This window comes from Hesperophylax consimilis, chromosome 6, assembly GCF_061612785.1.
Source record: "Hesperophylax consimilis isolate HC1 chromosome 6, BYU_Hcon_1.0, whole genome shotgun sequence".
Taxonomy (NCBI): domain Eukaryota; kingdom Metazoa; phylum Arthropoda; class Insecta; order Trichoptera; family Limnephilidae; genus Hesperophylax; species Hesperophylax consimilis.
The window spans coordinates 2,837,642-2,854,255 of record NC_142841.1 but is presented as its reverse complement, the minus strand read 5'-3'; the positions used below and the strand labels follow the sequence as shown (position 1 = coordinate 2,854,255).

General features: G+C 37.8%; 1 protein-coding gene across 2 annotated transcripts in view; it reads left to right on the top strand.

Moving 5' to 3' along the window:
* The window catches only part of LOC149422835 (uncharacterized), a 54,514-nt gene that overhangs the window by 14,002 nt on the left and 23,898 nt on the right, over positions 1–16,614 (top strand). For both annotated transcript variants that reach the window (XM_089632307.1, XM_089632306.1), the window contains exons 4-6: positions 12,238–12,487; positions 13,347–13,554; positions 13,684–13,820. In XM_089632307.1, the coding sequence (XP_089488433.1) occupies positions 12,238–12,487; positions 13,347–13,554; positions 13,684–13,820 (595 nt within the window). The remainder of the gene's footprint in view (positions 1–12,237; positions 12,488–13,346; positions 13,555–13,683; positions 13,821–16,614) is intronic.

Genomic DNA, 16,614 nt, shown 5'->3' with positions numbered 1-16,614 from the left:
TTTTTAATTCGAAATTCGTCAATTCGTAATTTATTTTTGTCCGCGCACGAAAATTTGTTCATATAATTCGAAAACAATTGATTTTTGCGAAAATAAATCATAATATTTCGTAAATCTGAATCTAAAAGTCAGCCGTGGCGATAAAACGCCGAAAAATGTATTTTTACGTGGTTATACATCGTCCTAATTAGTATTATTATTTTGTAAATCTGAATCGATTTACACTGGAATGACGTATTTTTTCCAATTTATTTCGAATTTCTGAGTTTGAAGGGCCGAGAAAATACGTTTTATGCGGATATATGTCGTAGTTTTACGAATTTACACCCAATATCTGAATTTAAAGGGTCGGCCGCGACGAAACTCGGCCGCGAAATTTCGATTTACGCGTAAATGTATCGTATATTTACGAATTTATTTCGAATATCCGAATTTTAAAGGGCCCGCCGCGACGGAAATCGGACGTGAAATTTCAATTTACGCGGAAACATCGTATTTTTACTAACTTTACTTCGAATATCCGAATTAAACAACGACGGAAATCGGCCGAAAAATTTCGTTTCACGCCGAAATATAACATATTTTTTCGAATTATCTGAACTTAAAAGGCCGGCCGCGACGAAAAACTGCCGATAAAATTCGATTTACGCGGAAATATATCATATTTTTACGAATTTAAATTCAGATATTCGAAATAAAGGGCTGGCCGCGACGGAAATCTACCGCGAAATCTCGATTTACGCGGAAATATATCGTATTTTTACGAATATCTCAACTTAAAGGGTAGGCCGCGACCGAAATCGGCAGCGAAATCTCGATTTACGCGCTCTTACGGTCAAGCAGAGCAAATACACGTCTGGACCATTTCTGGAGAGATTTGCTTCTAAAGAATGCACGCCTAAACTCGTTGCTGAAGTTGTTGAAGATGGTAATGATTTTGTCACATGGCAATGCCAATATTGAAAGGGGCTTCTCAGTTAACGCTGGGTGTTTAGTTGAAAACCTGAAGAACGAAACACTGGTCGCCCAAAGGATGACATATGATTCTGTGATGAAGGAAACTGGTGGGGATGTCACTAGACTAAATGTTCCAAAGCCTCTAATACATTCCTTCAGAAACTCACGTTCACTTCTTTCAGAAGAGACAGAAGCTACACATACACTCTCTGAAGAAAGAAACGTGTAGCAGATGAGAAGCGACACTTGGAGTGTAAAAAAGCAAAACTTTTAGCTGAAGTTCATGCTATTGATGAACAACTTAATACTATGCATTCACATTGTGAACTTAATACTTTTTATACATATTTTATTCGTGTCTCTTGTTTTTAATTTTTAATTTGTAGAACTCCGTATTATTATATTACTTTAAGTATTTTAATGTTTTTTTTAATTTTATTATTTTTACTAATAATTTTTTTTGGTTACATACATAAATATAATATATAATACAAAACAAGTTTTTATCTTATTTTTTATAAACAGTAAAAAAAAGATAGTACAAATAACTTATATAGATAACATTTCTTCTTTCTTGTTTTGAATCTGTATTTTTTTATTTTTAGATAATGCTCCCATAAAAAGTTTTGCTTGTGTATGTGGGAGGAAGGTGTTAATTTTTTGGTTAGGTTTTTTATTATTTTGTTTTTTAATTTCTGATATTGTTATTGTTTTTACTGTGCAGTTTTTATTTTTTAGTTTCAGTTTTCAGTATGCTTTTTAATTATGGTTATTTGAAATATTTATGTTAAAGTTGCCACATATAATCGTAAAAATCTTTGTTAGTTTATTAAGGTATTGATAAAGTTCATTTGTAAATTTTGATATGTTTGATTTGTGTGTGCGGTATATTGTAATAATTCTATAAACAGAATTTTTAAATTTAAAATCTACTTTTAAAAAATTTACAAATTCCATGTTTACCTCTTCTGTATTTATAACTTCACAATCATCACGTACTAACATTATTATTCCACTATTTTTATTTATTGTTATTTTTGTTGCAATTCCTCGATATTATTATATATTTTTTTAAAGTTATAAACCCTAAGATTTAAAATACATATTATATTTTCACTATGTTTAACTTGTATAAAAGGACTAAGTGGACTACCGCTGCGAGTATTGAACTCGCCCCGTTCGACTGCCAAGTGAGCATTCTACCCACTGGGCCATCGACACCTCATAAATAATTTTAAACTTTTTTTACTTAACTTAAATTTGATGATAACATTAAAAATACTTTCTATTGCTGTTTATTTTCACTATCTTATAAAATATATATTTTTTCGTTGCCTTATAAAATATGTCCCGTGGTACCATATTTTATTCTAGTTCTGTTTTATTGACTGTCTTTTATTTTTTTATATTTTGTTAATATGTAAATAATGGTTTAGTTTTGTTCTTGGTGTAAAATTCTGTATATGTAATATGTTTGATGATTTCCATTCTCAGGTAGTAATTCTTCTATCTTGTTGCTAAAAGAAGGCATAGATTTTGATTTCACATTTATTCATTTTCACTACAATATTGTATGTTGTGGAAATTTTACCCTTTCTTTTACATCTATCTGTTCTTATTATTATTAATAATAATGATACCTATACACCAGGGGTGTCAAACTGGATATTCTTAAGGGCCGTTTATAACATTTGGCGTGTGTAAACGGGCCGGACTCAATAATTAAAAAATAAAACCCATACTTAATTGTTAAAATCTTTATTTAGTTAGATACCTATTTATTATAAATTCAGTAAGTTAAAAAGAAGGGTAACAAGGTAAATTATCTTGAGCCGGACACCTGACTTCTCTTGTTTTTGACAAGTTCATTAATGTCGGGTATCATATTCGTCGTAGTTACTTTTAGAATCGATTGGAGATTTTCATCCGTAAGCCGTGAGCGATGTTTGTTTTTATTTATTTTCATAACGGAAAACATCTGCTCTCATAAATACGTACTACCAAACATACACAGGATACGTGCCGCATGATTTCTTATACTTGGATAGTTATTCAAACTCTTGAAATATTGTGTATAAAATGTAGTAACATTAACTTCCTTAAATTTATCCTTTACAATGCTGTCGCATTGGAGATCTATCAATTCCATTTGCAAATGAATTGGTGCCAGTGCAGCATCAAAAGTGAATGGATTGTTGAAAAGTGGGAATTCCATTTTATGCATTTTGCGAAAATCTTCAAAACGACTGTTAAATTCTGTGATCAGATTCAGCAAAAGTTGAGAATACTCATCCAATTTTGTCTGGTTCACTGTGCCAAATGATTTCACGTGAGGGAAATGATCGAGTGTTTGGTTTTTTATGTGAATTTCCCAGTCTTAATTTTGTTTCGAAGGCTTGTAAATGCGAATACATTTGAGTGACGATCAAGTCTTTACCCTGTAACTTTATATTGAGGTCATTCATGTGTTTTGTCATATCTACCAAAAATGCACAATCAAGCCACCAGTCGTTGTCATAATCAATTGGCTTGCCTTTTTCTAACATGAAAGCTTGAATAGGGTCACGTAACTCAAAAAATCTTTCCAAAACTGCCCCTCGACTGAGCCAATGAACTTCCGTGAAATAAGGTACATCGGAATACTTTTCGTCCAAATCTTGTAAAAATTGCCTGAACTGCCTGTGATTTAGACCTCTGCTCCTTATAAAATTTACTATTTTAATTACCGGTTGCATGACATGGTCCATTTTTAAATATTTGGATGCGAGTGATTCCTGGTGAATGATGCAGTGAATTCCCACAAAATTTTCTGATATTTTCTGTTTTACTTTAGTCACAACACCCGAATGTTTGCCAACCATGGCAGGAGCGCCATCCGTAGTTATGCTGCAAAATTTATTCCAGTCGAGTTCATATTCTACTATTAAATGCTCAATAGCAGAATAAATATCATTTGCTGTAGTGGTGCCTGTCAATGGAACGCACTTCAATAGTTCTTTACATATTTCAAAATTACTATTAATACCTCGTATAAAGACAGCAAGTTGAGCAGTATCAATAATATCAGTGCTCTCGTCAATAGCCAGCGAAAAGTGTGTAAATTCCTTAATTTTTTCTTCAGCTGGGAATCCAAATTTTGAGATAAATCACTTATTCTTGAAGCAACAGTGTTTCTTGACAGCGGAATATTTTGAATGGTTGATTTTTGTGATGGGAATGAAACATCAGCCACTTTTAACATACATTCTTTAATAAAATCACCATCAGTGAAAGGCGACCGGCAACTGCGACCCTTGTGGTGCGGGGTCGGGGGGGAGGGGGCGTCGTGAGTAAGAGTCGTGCACCAGACCAGCGCCACCAGCCGGCGTAAGAGAAAAGGTTACGCTCACGCTCGGTGCACCGCGTCCGATGCGCGCGTCTCTTGAAATTACACTGTAAATCAATCGCTTGCAATTTTAAACACGCGTAGGCATCGACTGTCCTCTGAATATCTAAAATCTACAATGAAAGAGTGCGGTTCTGTCCTCCGCGACATAATATTGTCACGTGGTAGCGAGCCGTAATGATGGGACCTGAGTGCCGCATACGGCTCGCGGGCCGTATTGATAGGGTCCGAGGGCCGTATCTTTGACACCCCTGCTATACACGATCTGTCAACTTTTTTTTTTTTTTTTTTTTTTTTATAGTGAATACCTCACAAGAGTCCCAACTGCTCCCGTCTGGAGCCAGTGACTATGGCATCCCCAATTAAGGGATGTTGTGAGGCTGAAGGTAAGTGGGGAAGTACCTGGCTATTCAGATCTAGTCACTAAACACGGCTAAAGCCATTTGGAGCAACGTTTCAATTCTGAATGGTGGTCTTACACCAGGGCGATACTGGTAGTATCTTCCACTCTGGAACGTGCCGCAAATATACTATATACTATTTTAATTAATTAATTGTGAAATAACACAAATTAATCAAATAAAATTTATTTGCGCACGCCGGGTTCGAACCCGCGACCTTCGGAATGGCAGTCCAATGCGTTACCACTGGACTATGCCGGCCGTCAAACTAATTGGTGTCTTTTTTTTTTTATAGGTATTTTAACATTTAAATCATGGATTTAAGTATTTCTAAAATGACATTGCATCACTATTTATATCATAGTTTCGTGTAAATACATAATAAATCACCTTCTAAGCTTTAGTCAAATGCTATGGTTCAATTTTCTCTATTACCATATTTTTATTTGTATTATCTAATGTCCCAACTGCTTACCCAAAGGGTATATTGTTTTTTTTAATTATTATTATTCTAAACCGTTCCCTAATATTGTTGCTTCTTTCATGTGATACTTTGTTAGTATCTCTTTTAATGTTAATATTTTTTGTTTATTTGTCTATTTTTGTCTGGTCTTTTCATTTGTACACAAATTGTCTTCAGGCGAAATATCATAAATTTGTAACAAGTGTATTTTGTTTTATAAATAATTTTATATCAAAGAAATAATAAATTCTTTAGATGACGGAATTCCCTTTATTTATCTGTTCTAATTTTCTGGCGTAGATGAAAATCGTGTTTCAAAAATAAAATTTTGAATGATATGTCCTTATACCAAATAAAACATATCAGGGAAAAATATAGAAACTGCCCTGGAAAACCTGGAATTATCAGGGAATTTTGAAATCCGTTTTTTGTGGCCACCCTGAAATTGTATTTCTTAGTCCTCCTCACTAGGGTGACCTGTGCTGAGGGGCGGACTAAAGTTATTCTTTTCTGTTATATTAGTTTTATATGTCATTTTTAATGTTTTTTTCAGAGTTTTTTTTCACTCTTTCATCTCTTTCAGCCAGATTTTTATTCTTTATTTGTAATCATTCAAACTTTCTATTCGCTTTATATCTGGGTAAGGATGTTGTGGAGTTTTGTCACAAAATAAATGTAATTCTTTATCTGAATGCGGTTTTATGACCTGGAATATTTTTTATATGTGATGAATACGCGGTATTGTAGAGGATTCAGTATTTTTGAATAATTTCAATAGAATATTTTTAGCATATATTTGTTGTACATTTGGTACATCAAAACTATTTAAAATTTCAGTCAAAGGCATTCTTATGGGTACTTTCAGTATGGTCTTTGGGATTCCTTTTTTAATTGTGTTCAGGTTATGTATATACTTAGATACAGCAGATCCCCATCCTATAATTCTATATTCAATACGAGAATGACATAAAGCATAATAGATTTTTTTTTCATATCATTATTTACATTTCTTAGATTTTTAAAGATAAGTTTATAGATTTTATATACAGGGTGTATCGGCACTAACCCGACAAACTTTAACCAGCTATTCCTTTGCACATTTGGAGTAAAAAATGTTATGTGCACTTTGCTGTCCGGTAACGTTTTTTTTTAATAAAAAATTAATTAAACATATTTTCACCACATGTCACCACTGTTTTATCCTTTGTCAAAATTTGAAAGCAACATCGCAACTTAACTCGCGTGTAGCTGCGAACGAAGCCCGTATTACATAATCCAGTACCAGAAAATAAATATTTTATTTAACAATAATGATTATTCACATTTTTCGTATGCGAATCACTGATTGTCTTCTTGTATTGTACACATCAGTTTTATTTTTGTATCTAAATTGTTTCACCTCTGGAATGCTCTGGTTTCACCTCTTACGCGTTTCACGTATTAAATAGTCTAATTTTGAAACTAAGAAACTAATTAGTAGATTTCCTGAATTTATAATCGAAGTCCAATAATTTTGAGAACTTTTAAAAACAATTTTCCTCACTTAGGTACTTATCAATAATAATAATTGGATTATTTGAACAGCGCCGTTGTTTTTTAAATCACCGTAAGTGCTCTGTCAAAATGTTACTTGCTAGGCTATCCTACAACGTATATTTTTTAATAAATTTAGTTATTTACAACTTCGCGGAATGTGATTTATGAATATTATTGCTTATGTTAAAAGCCTTCCAGAATTACCGGAATATAACGAGCAGCTTGACACACTTAAGTTTATTTCCACTAATTTGAAGGAACAAAGAATGTATAGTTTTAAAAACAATCCCGATGAATCAAAAAACGGTTCATATAAAACTGCTGCGCAACACACTCACACAAAGGAAAGCACTCACACAAACATCATGACTGCATTGGACTGACCACCTGCAAATGAATGCTGCCAGATTGCTAATTTATTTACATAATAATTATTAAATTTTATTTAAAATATCGCAAATTTTTTAAAAAATCGACAATAAATTACAACTATAATTTAAAAAAATATTCTTAACCCCACGCTTTTTCGTAATTGATTAATTAATTCAGAATTTAAACGTTGCTTGAAATAACTAGCCGTATTTGGTGACCAAATCTGAATATCCAGGTTTAGAATTTAAGCAATGCTTGAAATAACTAGCCGTATTTGGTGACTAGATCTGAATATCCAGGTTTAGAATTTAAACAATGCTTGAAATAACTAGCCGTATTTGGTGACTAGATCTGAATATCCAGGTTTAGAATTTAAACAATGCTTTAAATAACTAGCCGTATTTGGTGACCAGATCTGAATATCCAGGTTCAGAATTTAAACAATGCTTGAAATAACTAGCCGTATTTGGTGACCAGATCTGAATATCCAGGTTCAGAATTTAAACGTTGCTTGAAATGACTAGCCGTATTTGGTGACCAGATCTGAATATCCAGGTACTTCCTCACCTTCCACTCCTTCCCTTAGCCATAAAACTTTCCCCAATTCAACATAAAAATTATGTAGATATATCGGATGTTATGAAATGCATGATAATTAGACCCCAAAATACTTAATTATTCAGGGAAATAAACCCCTGAGTCATCAGTTGGAAATACCAACGACATTAAGTGAAATTTTAAACAATGCAATAATAGGAATTAGCAAATAATAATTTACGACAATTTACTCGGAAATCAATAAAGCCAGGATAATAAAAATAGAAAGTTATCACTTACGTCGTCTGTAAGTGGCTTCACCACAGTTTGGTAATGCCGTCAGAAGGTGAAACAGCTGTCACGCGTAATAATAATTACAACTAGCAGAACTTGTTTATAAACACACTGTTTTTATAAATTTAATAATAAGACTGTTAAAAATTTTAAAAAATCTCTAAATTGAAATGGAGTTCTACAAACTAAACTTAAAATCAAATAAATTTATTGCGAAGGTTCAAAGTACTGTACTGTAATATTATATTAAATAATTTTTACGTGTTTAATTATTGTTTGAAGTCAGATTAAAGCGATTAAAAAACCCACCTGGCAATTCTTATTCGAGTTTCGTTGTATACTTACGTATTGGCGCGCTTTTACAATAACAATGGTATGGCATCATTCGTCTCATTTTTAACTATTATTATTTAGTGTGTAGGAAAGAGCGAAGATGGTTTTCGACACACTTGCTTATAAAAGCCCACACGGGACTTGAGACAGAATACGTGTGAAAGAGATGACAGTAGCGCGGCGTTGCCAAGTACTTTACCCCTATACTGGGGCAGTAACGGAGTGTGGAAATTTTATTTATTTTTTGTTTTTAAAAGAAAAAAAATGTTACCGGACAGCAAAGTGCCCATAACATTTTTTACTCCAAATGTGCTAAGGAATAGCTGGTTAAAGTTTGTCGGGTACGTGCCGATACACCCTGTATAAGTGGTGTAAGCTTTTCCGTGATACCTTTGATGTAGGTCCCATGTAAGATTTTCATCAATTACTACAATTATTCTTGGCATTCGTGTAATTTTAGTTCAAGGCATTTTACTGGCTGGCTCTTGAGTTCATTGAAAATCTTATACATTTAGTTTTGTTTATATTAAGGGTAAGCGAGTTAATTTTCAGCCAATTTTGAAGCGTACTAAGCCCCTGTTCAGCCACATAAAATGTTTCTGACCAGTTTTCTTCTTGAAATAATATAACGGTATCATCAGCAAAACTGATTGTTTCCTTTAATGTTAAGGTTAGTGATGTCATTTATATAGATAATAAATAGAATCAGTCCCTGTACGCTTCCTTGGGGGATGCCATAGTTTGATGGCAATAGTTTACTCTTTTGTTTGCCAATTCGCCAAGTCGTCAACAGGTTCATTGTCGTTTTGGCCATTCCTTTTTTTTAAAGCTTAGACAGTAATATTTAATGGTCTATTGTGTCAAAAGCTTTCTGGAGATCTATGAATAAAGCCAAACATTTTTTCCCATCATCTATATTTCTTATGGCTTTTCTTGTTAAATTTTCTATGGCTTCAGTGGTACTTAGATTTTCCCGAAAGCCATATTGGGATGGTGATAATATTTAGTTTTTTTCCAGAAATTTAACAATTTGCTTTTTCACAACCGTTTCCAATATTTTTGGAAAGGGATTGGCCAGCCTCTAGGTGATCAGCGGCAGTGGGCAGTTCAGTCGGTAGCCAGCAGGAATTCATCAGCCTCTAGTTTGTCAGCGGCAGTGGGCAGTTCAGTCGGTAACCAGCAGGAATTCAGCGGTGGCATGGTCATTTGATTATAAGAGCCGGCACACGGAGACGCCCCATTATTGTAATGATGACAGATGCGTCTGGCTCAGCTGATAGAGTGCCGGCCGTAAACAGCTCGTTGCAAATATTTGTAATTTTTAAAATGATTGTGCCGTGATGGAGGAACAGAAGCAACTACAGATTTCAGTTGACAGTCAGGAATTTATAATTATAATTAACAGATCGTGTTTTAACTGGAGGTGTTCCGTCCACTCGTGTTAATTTTTGAAATTTGACTGCCAATATTTTGTTTAAATGGCCTATTTATATCTATTACAAACGCTGGTAGAAGCAGCGTTTGTGTGACGTCAGCTTGCAAAAACATGTTTGCGTTTTCAAAAAGGCAGGTATTTTTAGTGCCAATAATAATTTCGCCCAGTGACTGGTTTTGTCAATATTTTGATTTCGTTTTAGAAAATAGGGTTATCGAACTGTTTCAGGTTAGATTCAGTCTTTTTGCGGCCTGGTAACAAGATTTTTCAACTGGTAAATATTATGATTTGGAAAAGGGGTCATCAAACTTGCAGGTGTTCAACTTTAGTCGCAATTAAAATAAAATCATGTTTTCATGTTCAACACACTGTTGTTTTGGTACTCTACAATATGGTGTGAGTAATATATATTCAATGAATTTACTCCAGGCATTATTTGTATCAAAGTTCTCCAATAGGTTTATCCGGTTTGTGTTTAGTGACTGTTGTTTCTGTCTTCTGCAGGATAATTGGGTAGGGTTTTTATCTTTGCGTTTTTTTTCTCATGATGGATAATATTGTCGTATAGTGGTCGGTTACGGTAGAGTTGAATATAATGTTGTGAGTTGGTTGATTTAGTAGTCTTACTGAATATGTGGTCGATGCAAGATTTGCTGTCATTAGATACTCGCTTAGGTTTATTTATCATACTTAAGTCCATAAAAGGCTAATGTTTGTAGATATTCAGTTCTATTAGGATGGCCATTTTCTAATATGTCAATATTTATGTCTCCCATAAGGTGTATATTTTTTGTGTTTTTGTAAATTGAACTCATAACAAAGCGTTTCAAGAAACGGATGAATATTTGTTGTTGCTGGTGATCGATAAATAGCTAATATTGTTGTATCATCACCCACTTTGATTTTCAAATAGTTTGTATTTGTAAATTTAATTTCATGGACTTAATTTTTAATGTCATCTTTAATAATAATGATTGGATTATTTATATAGCGCCGTTTTCGTGAGAAAATCAAATGTACAGTATCACACCATCGTGTTTTGTATGATTCTATCAGGGTGCATATGAGATGTATCCGTTAATATGTAGTTGTGAATACTTATCCTTTATCCAGCATTCGGTGAGAATAATTACATCTAGATTAATTTTTAGGTTCTTAATTGGGATTTGAAGTTCATCAAAGTTTTTGTTGATACTTCATATATTTTTATTTAATATATTAAAAATGTTTTTCAGAGTTAACAGTTTATCTGGTTTATTTGTAGTTATCGTTTCCTTATCCATTTTAGGAGTATTTGAGTTGTTGGTTCAGTTAGGTATTTTGTTAGATTAAGTCATCTAGGTTCTAATCTGAGGTTCCTAATGGACAATGTTGTTGCTTCGGGAGCTGGCTGATTTGCAGCGCTGCACCGGGTAGAGTGGTCCCTAAACTTAGCGCCCGTGTGACGTCAGCGGTCGCTGGTAGTAGGTGACTGTCTTTGTCCTAGTAGCTATGCGTCGATATATCCAGAGGGGTAGAGGCAGCAATTCGAGTCAGAAGACGGTGGTCAGGCAGAGCAAGCAGGAGATGGTGGCCGATCCAGTGGTTGAGGTGAACAGCCAACAATCTCTTGATGCCAGCAATTTATAGCGTGCGGCATCAGCCCAGCTCACGGCCCGAGGGCGTAAGAGTGGGGGTTGCGTTGTTATATCTTTAGTCCAAGATTGTGTCATAATAAAATGAAAAAAATCTCATTTTAGCCTTTGTTCTGTTCCAAGAACAATTTGCAGTTATCATTTTTCTCTGGTTGGAGGGTGGAAAATGGGCTGAAATTCACCGTCGACTTTTATCACAGTATGGGGACAGTGCTTAAATCACATTTTAGTGTTTTTTTTGGATTGAGAAGTTTAAAAGTGGCCAGACTAGTGTGATGCACGAAGAGGGAACAGAACGCCCGTCAACCCCCACCATAGATGAAAAGGTTCAGCAAGCTCGAGAGATGATTCTAGCGAATAGGCGAGTTATCATCGGTGAGATAGTGTCGTCTTTGAACATTAGTCACGGTGTTTCAATTTTGAGATGCTCAAATGCCCTCCCCATGTTTTGCTCCTTTTGACTGTCATCTGTTTGGACCGCTCAAGGATGCTTTGCGAGGTTGTCAATTTCCCACAGACTTAGACGTGCAGGAAGCGTTACTAAAATGGTTTAGTCACCAACTGAAAACCTAGCTTACATACAGTATTTTGTGGACCGCTGGACCAAGTGCATAAGGGAAGTGACTATTTTGAAAAATAATGTACATGTTGAATCCCTACCTTTGTGTAAATTAATTGTAGGACGAAAAGTTTAGATTTTTGACTTGCCCTCATATAACTCAATGTCATCATGAAGCTAATGTGAAATTGTGCATTATAACTTTTCCACCTTTAAAATCATGTTTAATCATACATTGTTTTATTTATTTTACTTTACTTACATTTTAACATTACGAATGATCTTTATGGATTCTGTTATTTTTTATTCATCTAATGTTTCAATTTTGCAGGAATTTCCAAGTGTGGTTTGCGCAAAGATTGCTCCACAACGACTCTCCGACCAAGCGGAAGGCTGCTTCCGCTCTAGCAGAGACGAGGCTTGCCCTCACTTCTCTGCGCACGGTCAAACGCCGCAACATCACCGTGGTTCCCTCACAGCGGACCGGCGAGAATATACGCAGTAACCTTCCGGGTGTAGTGAGACAGCAGAACAGCGCCACTGACCAGCACCGCAGTAACATCATGGTTAACATTCATCAGGTAACAAAATACTTCCATACATCAACATTTTCATTTGAAGAGTTCTGGCTGCCTGTCCTGACGGTTTCCCCCTATGATGCAGACTTATTACACAAACTCCTCTTTGGTAATTGGCTAGCTTCCGTTTTTGAAGCGTGTTTCCAGAGAGGTAGCTAAATGTTGCTTGAAATGGCTTTAACCATGTTTGGTTACCTGATCTGAATAGCCAGGTACTTCCAAACCTTCCTCTGACCCATCTCCTTCCCTTCCCGTTTCCCTTCACCCTCAAAACATAACCCGATTGGGAATGCCATAGTCCTACTGGCTCCAGATGGCGGGAAGCGTTTGGGACTTTTGTGCAGTATGTGTACACACTTAAAAAATATAAAAAAATAAATCTCACCCTAGCCAGCCCAGTTTTATAAATATAGTTAATAATGACTCTTCGTAAAACCTATAAATAAATTAAAATCCTATTCATAAAATATTCGTCAGGTCGCGGCCTGGCATTGTTTTAAATGGGAAAAAATTGTGTCTTTGTGTGGAATTTCAAGGGACTGAATAACAAAACATCTCAAGCATGAAAACTTCTTCAGTGGAATTTCAAGGGACTGAATAACAAAACATCTCAAGCATGAAAACTTCTTCAGTGGAATTTCAAGGGACTGAATAACAAAACATCTCAAGCATGAAAACTTCTTCAGTGGAATTTCAAGGGACTGAATAACAAAACATCTCAAGCATGAAAACTTCTTCAGTGGAATTTCAAGGGACTGAATAACAAAACATCTCAAGCATGAAAACTTCTTCAGTGTGTTTTACTATAATCTGAATGAAGTTTGTAAATACTTGACTTTCAATGAATAATATTTTGTTTCAGGACCGACCAGGTCCATCGTCAATGACCGGGTCATATCTCCTGGCCGGGGGCTCTGAGGGAGCTGGCGGCCCCGTACAATCCATCCTGCAGAGCTGCGCTGCGGAGGAGAACCAGAAGGAAGTGGGTATGTGGACCAACCCCGCATCCAAGTCGGGCAAACTGGGCACCACCAGCAAACTACCCGTGGCACCCCCCATTTCTATTGTCCGTGAGTAACACTTATTTATATCCAACAAGATTCTCTCTTTGGCTTCTCAAGTAGTGACTTGGTTTAGACTAAGTGCATTCATTATGAGGTTGGGAAACGCTTATCTAATCTGTTCTTGTGCTTTTCTAGCATATGAAGACGAAGGACTGTTCCTTTCGGCCAATCATGTTCCCTACTGCAAGGAGGACTTCTCCAGTTGGTCGGTGAGGATGTGGGTCCCGGATCCTCCTGACGCCACCAAGATCCCACAGTACAATAAGAAAGAGGTATTTACTAGCCGACGTATAACCGGCGTTGCTCGACTTATCTCTACTTTCAATAAATATAATATCCATCAAACCATCGCCCAGGGAATGGAAACACCACCTGCAATAGCCATCCCAAGCTAAGGTGTGAGCTACCGTGCTCAGGCTGAATGACCTGGGGAACAGTGTCACGAACGGTGCCTGTATTTAGACCTTACTCCAGCACTCGGGGCTCTGCTGGAGTAGACCTTCTATTTCCCTGGATACCCGTGGGACGAATATTGGACCATTTGAAAACTTCCTTTTCCATCGTGGGGCCTTCAAGAAACCGAGGGGGAGTGGACTCTTCTACCATGGAGCCTTTAGGGAACCAAGGAGGAGTAGACTCCTTCGTCGCGGGGCCTATAGAGAACCAAGGATGAGTGGAGAGAAGAGACAAAACCCTCTTCCATCCCGGGGCCTTTAGGGAACCAAGGAGGAGTCGAGAGGAGAGACGAAGGCCTCTTCCCTATTGGGACCTTCAGGGAACCAAGGAGGAGTGGAGAGAAGCAACGAGACCCTCTTCCCTCGGCCTTATACGGCCTGTAATCCCATTTTAGTTCATTATGATCTGGGATGTTCCCGAACGTTACAGGCTATTCCTGAATATTCCAGAATGTTCCGGAATGCTCTTGAATACTGTTGAATGTTCTGGACTGTTCTAGACATTTCTAGAGAGCAAAAACTTTCAGCCCTTATATCTTCAAAAGCACGCCCTTCAGGTAAAAATGGGAAACTTCTTCATGGATGGGGGATAGAGGGCTACCACACCATTTAACTCCCTTGATTGTACCGGGACTCGTTTCTGAGTTTTAGCAGAACACACACTGTACACTTACTGTACGGGACGTGTTTGCTTGTACAAGAAAAGACTAAATAATTAGCACCGGCACACATCAGCCCTAAACCTGGGTAATGATTTAAGTAAAACACCGTGAGGTGTTCTATCCAAACCATCATAAAACAAAGACGATTCAAATCAAAATTCACATTTTAATTACATGTATTGTACTGGTCAATACAGAACGTAAAAGGGGGTAGAGCTTATAGGTACTTCCTATTTCTTACAGCCAACCCAATTCAAAATAAATAGTTATATGTATTTCAATACAACTGGGTTTTAATACACAGATAGAAACTAAAATCGGAATGTTTTCAGCGATGATTTCAGATTGGAGCACATTGTGCATCAGCGCGCCATACGATACAGCAAGCCAGTTCAGTCGGTAGCCAGCAGGAATTGGCCAGCCTTTAGGTTCTCAGGATCAGTGGCTAGTTCAGTTGGTAGCCAGCAGGAATTGGCCAGCCTTTAGGTTGTCAGCATCAGTGGCCAGTTCAGTCGGTAGCCAGCAGGAATTGGCCAGCCTTTAGGTGATCAGTAGCAGTGACCAGCAGTCGGTAGCCAGCAGGAATTGGCCAGCATTTAGGTGATCAGTAGCAGTGACCAGCAGTCGGTAGCCAGCAGGAATTGGCCAGCATTTAGGTGATCAGTAGCAGTGACCAGCAGTCGGTAGCCAGCAGGAATTGGCCAGCATTTAGGTGATCAGTAGCAGTGACCAGCAGTCGGTAGCCAGCAGGAATTGGCCAGCATTTAGGTGATCAGTAGCAGTGACCAGCAGTCGGTAGCCAGCAGGAATTGGCCAGCCTTTAGGTGATCAGTAGCAGTGACCAGCAGTCGGTAGCCAGCAGGAATTGGCCAGCATTTAGGTGATCAGTAGCAGTGACCAGCAGTCGGTAGCCAGCAGGAATTGGCCAGCCTTTAGGTGATCAGTAGCAGTGACCAGCAGTCAGTAGCCAGCAGGAATTGGCCAGCCTTTAGGTTGTCAGCATCAGTGGCCAGTTCAGTCGGTAGCCAGCAGGAATTGGCCAGCCTTTAGGTGATCAGTAGCAGTGACCAGCAGTCGGTAGCCAGCAGGAATTGGCCAGCATTTAGGTGATCAGTAGCAGTGACCAGCAGTCGGTAGCCAGCAGGAATTGGCCAGCATTTAGGTGATCAGTAGCAGTGACCAGCAGTCGGTAGCCAGCAGGAATTGGCCAGCCTTTAGGTGATCAGTAGCAGTGACCAGCAGTCGGTAGCCAGCAGGAATTGGCCAGCATTTAGGTGATCAGTAGCAGTGACCAGCAGTCGGTAGCCAGCAGGAATTGGCCAGCCTTTAGGTGATCAGTAGCAGTGACCAGCAGTCGGTAGCCAGCAGGAATTGGCCAGCCTTTAGGTGATCAGTAGCAGTGACCAGCAGTCGGTAGCCAGCAGGAATTGGCCAGCCTTTAGGTGATCAGTAGCAGTGACCAGCAGTCGGTAGCCAGCAGGAATTGGCCAGCATTTAGGTGATCAGTAGCAGTGACCAGCAGTCGGTAGCCAGCAGGAATTGGCCAGCCTTTAGGTGATCAGTAGCAGTGACCAGCAGTCGGTAGCCAGCAGGAATTGGCCAGCCTTTAGGTGATCAGTAGCAGTGACCAGCAGTCGGTAGCCAGCAGGAATTGGCCAGCCTTTAGGTGATCAGTAGCAGTGACCAGCAGTCGGTAGCCAGCAGGAATTGGCCAGCCTTTAGGTGATCAGTAGCAGTGACCAGCAGTCGGCAGCAGCAGGAATTGGACAGCCTTTAGGTGTCAGCATAGGTGGCCAGCAGTCGGTAGCAGCAGGACATCAGCGGCATGTTCATTTGATTATAAGGGCCGGCACACGGAGACGCCCTACTATTGTAATGTCTTGAGAGAGATGCGTCCAGCTCAGCTGATGGAGTACCGGCAGTAAATATCTCGTTGCACATAGTTGTAA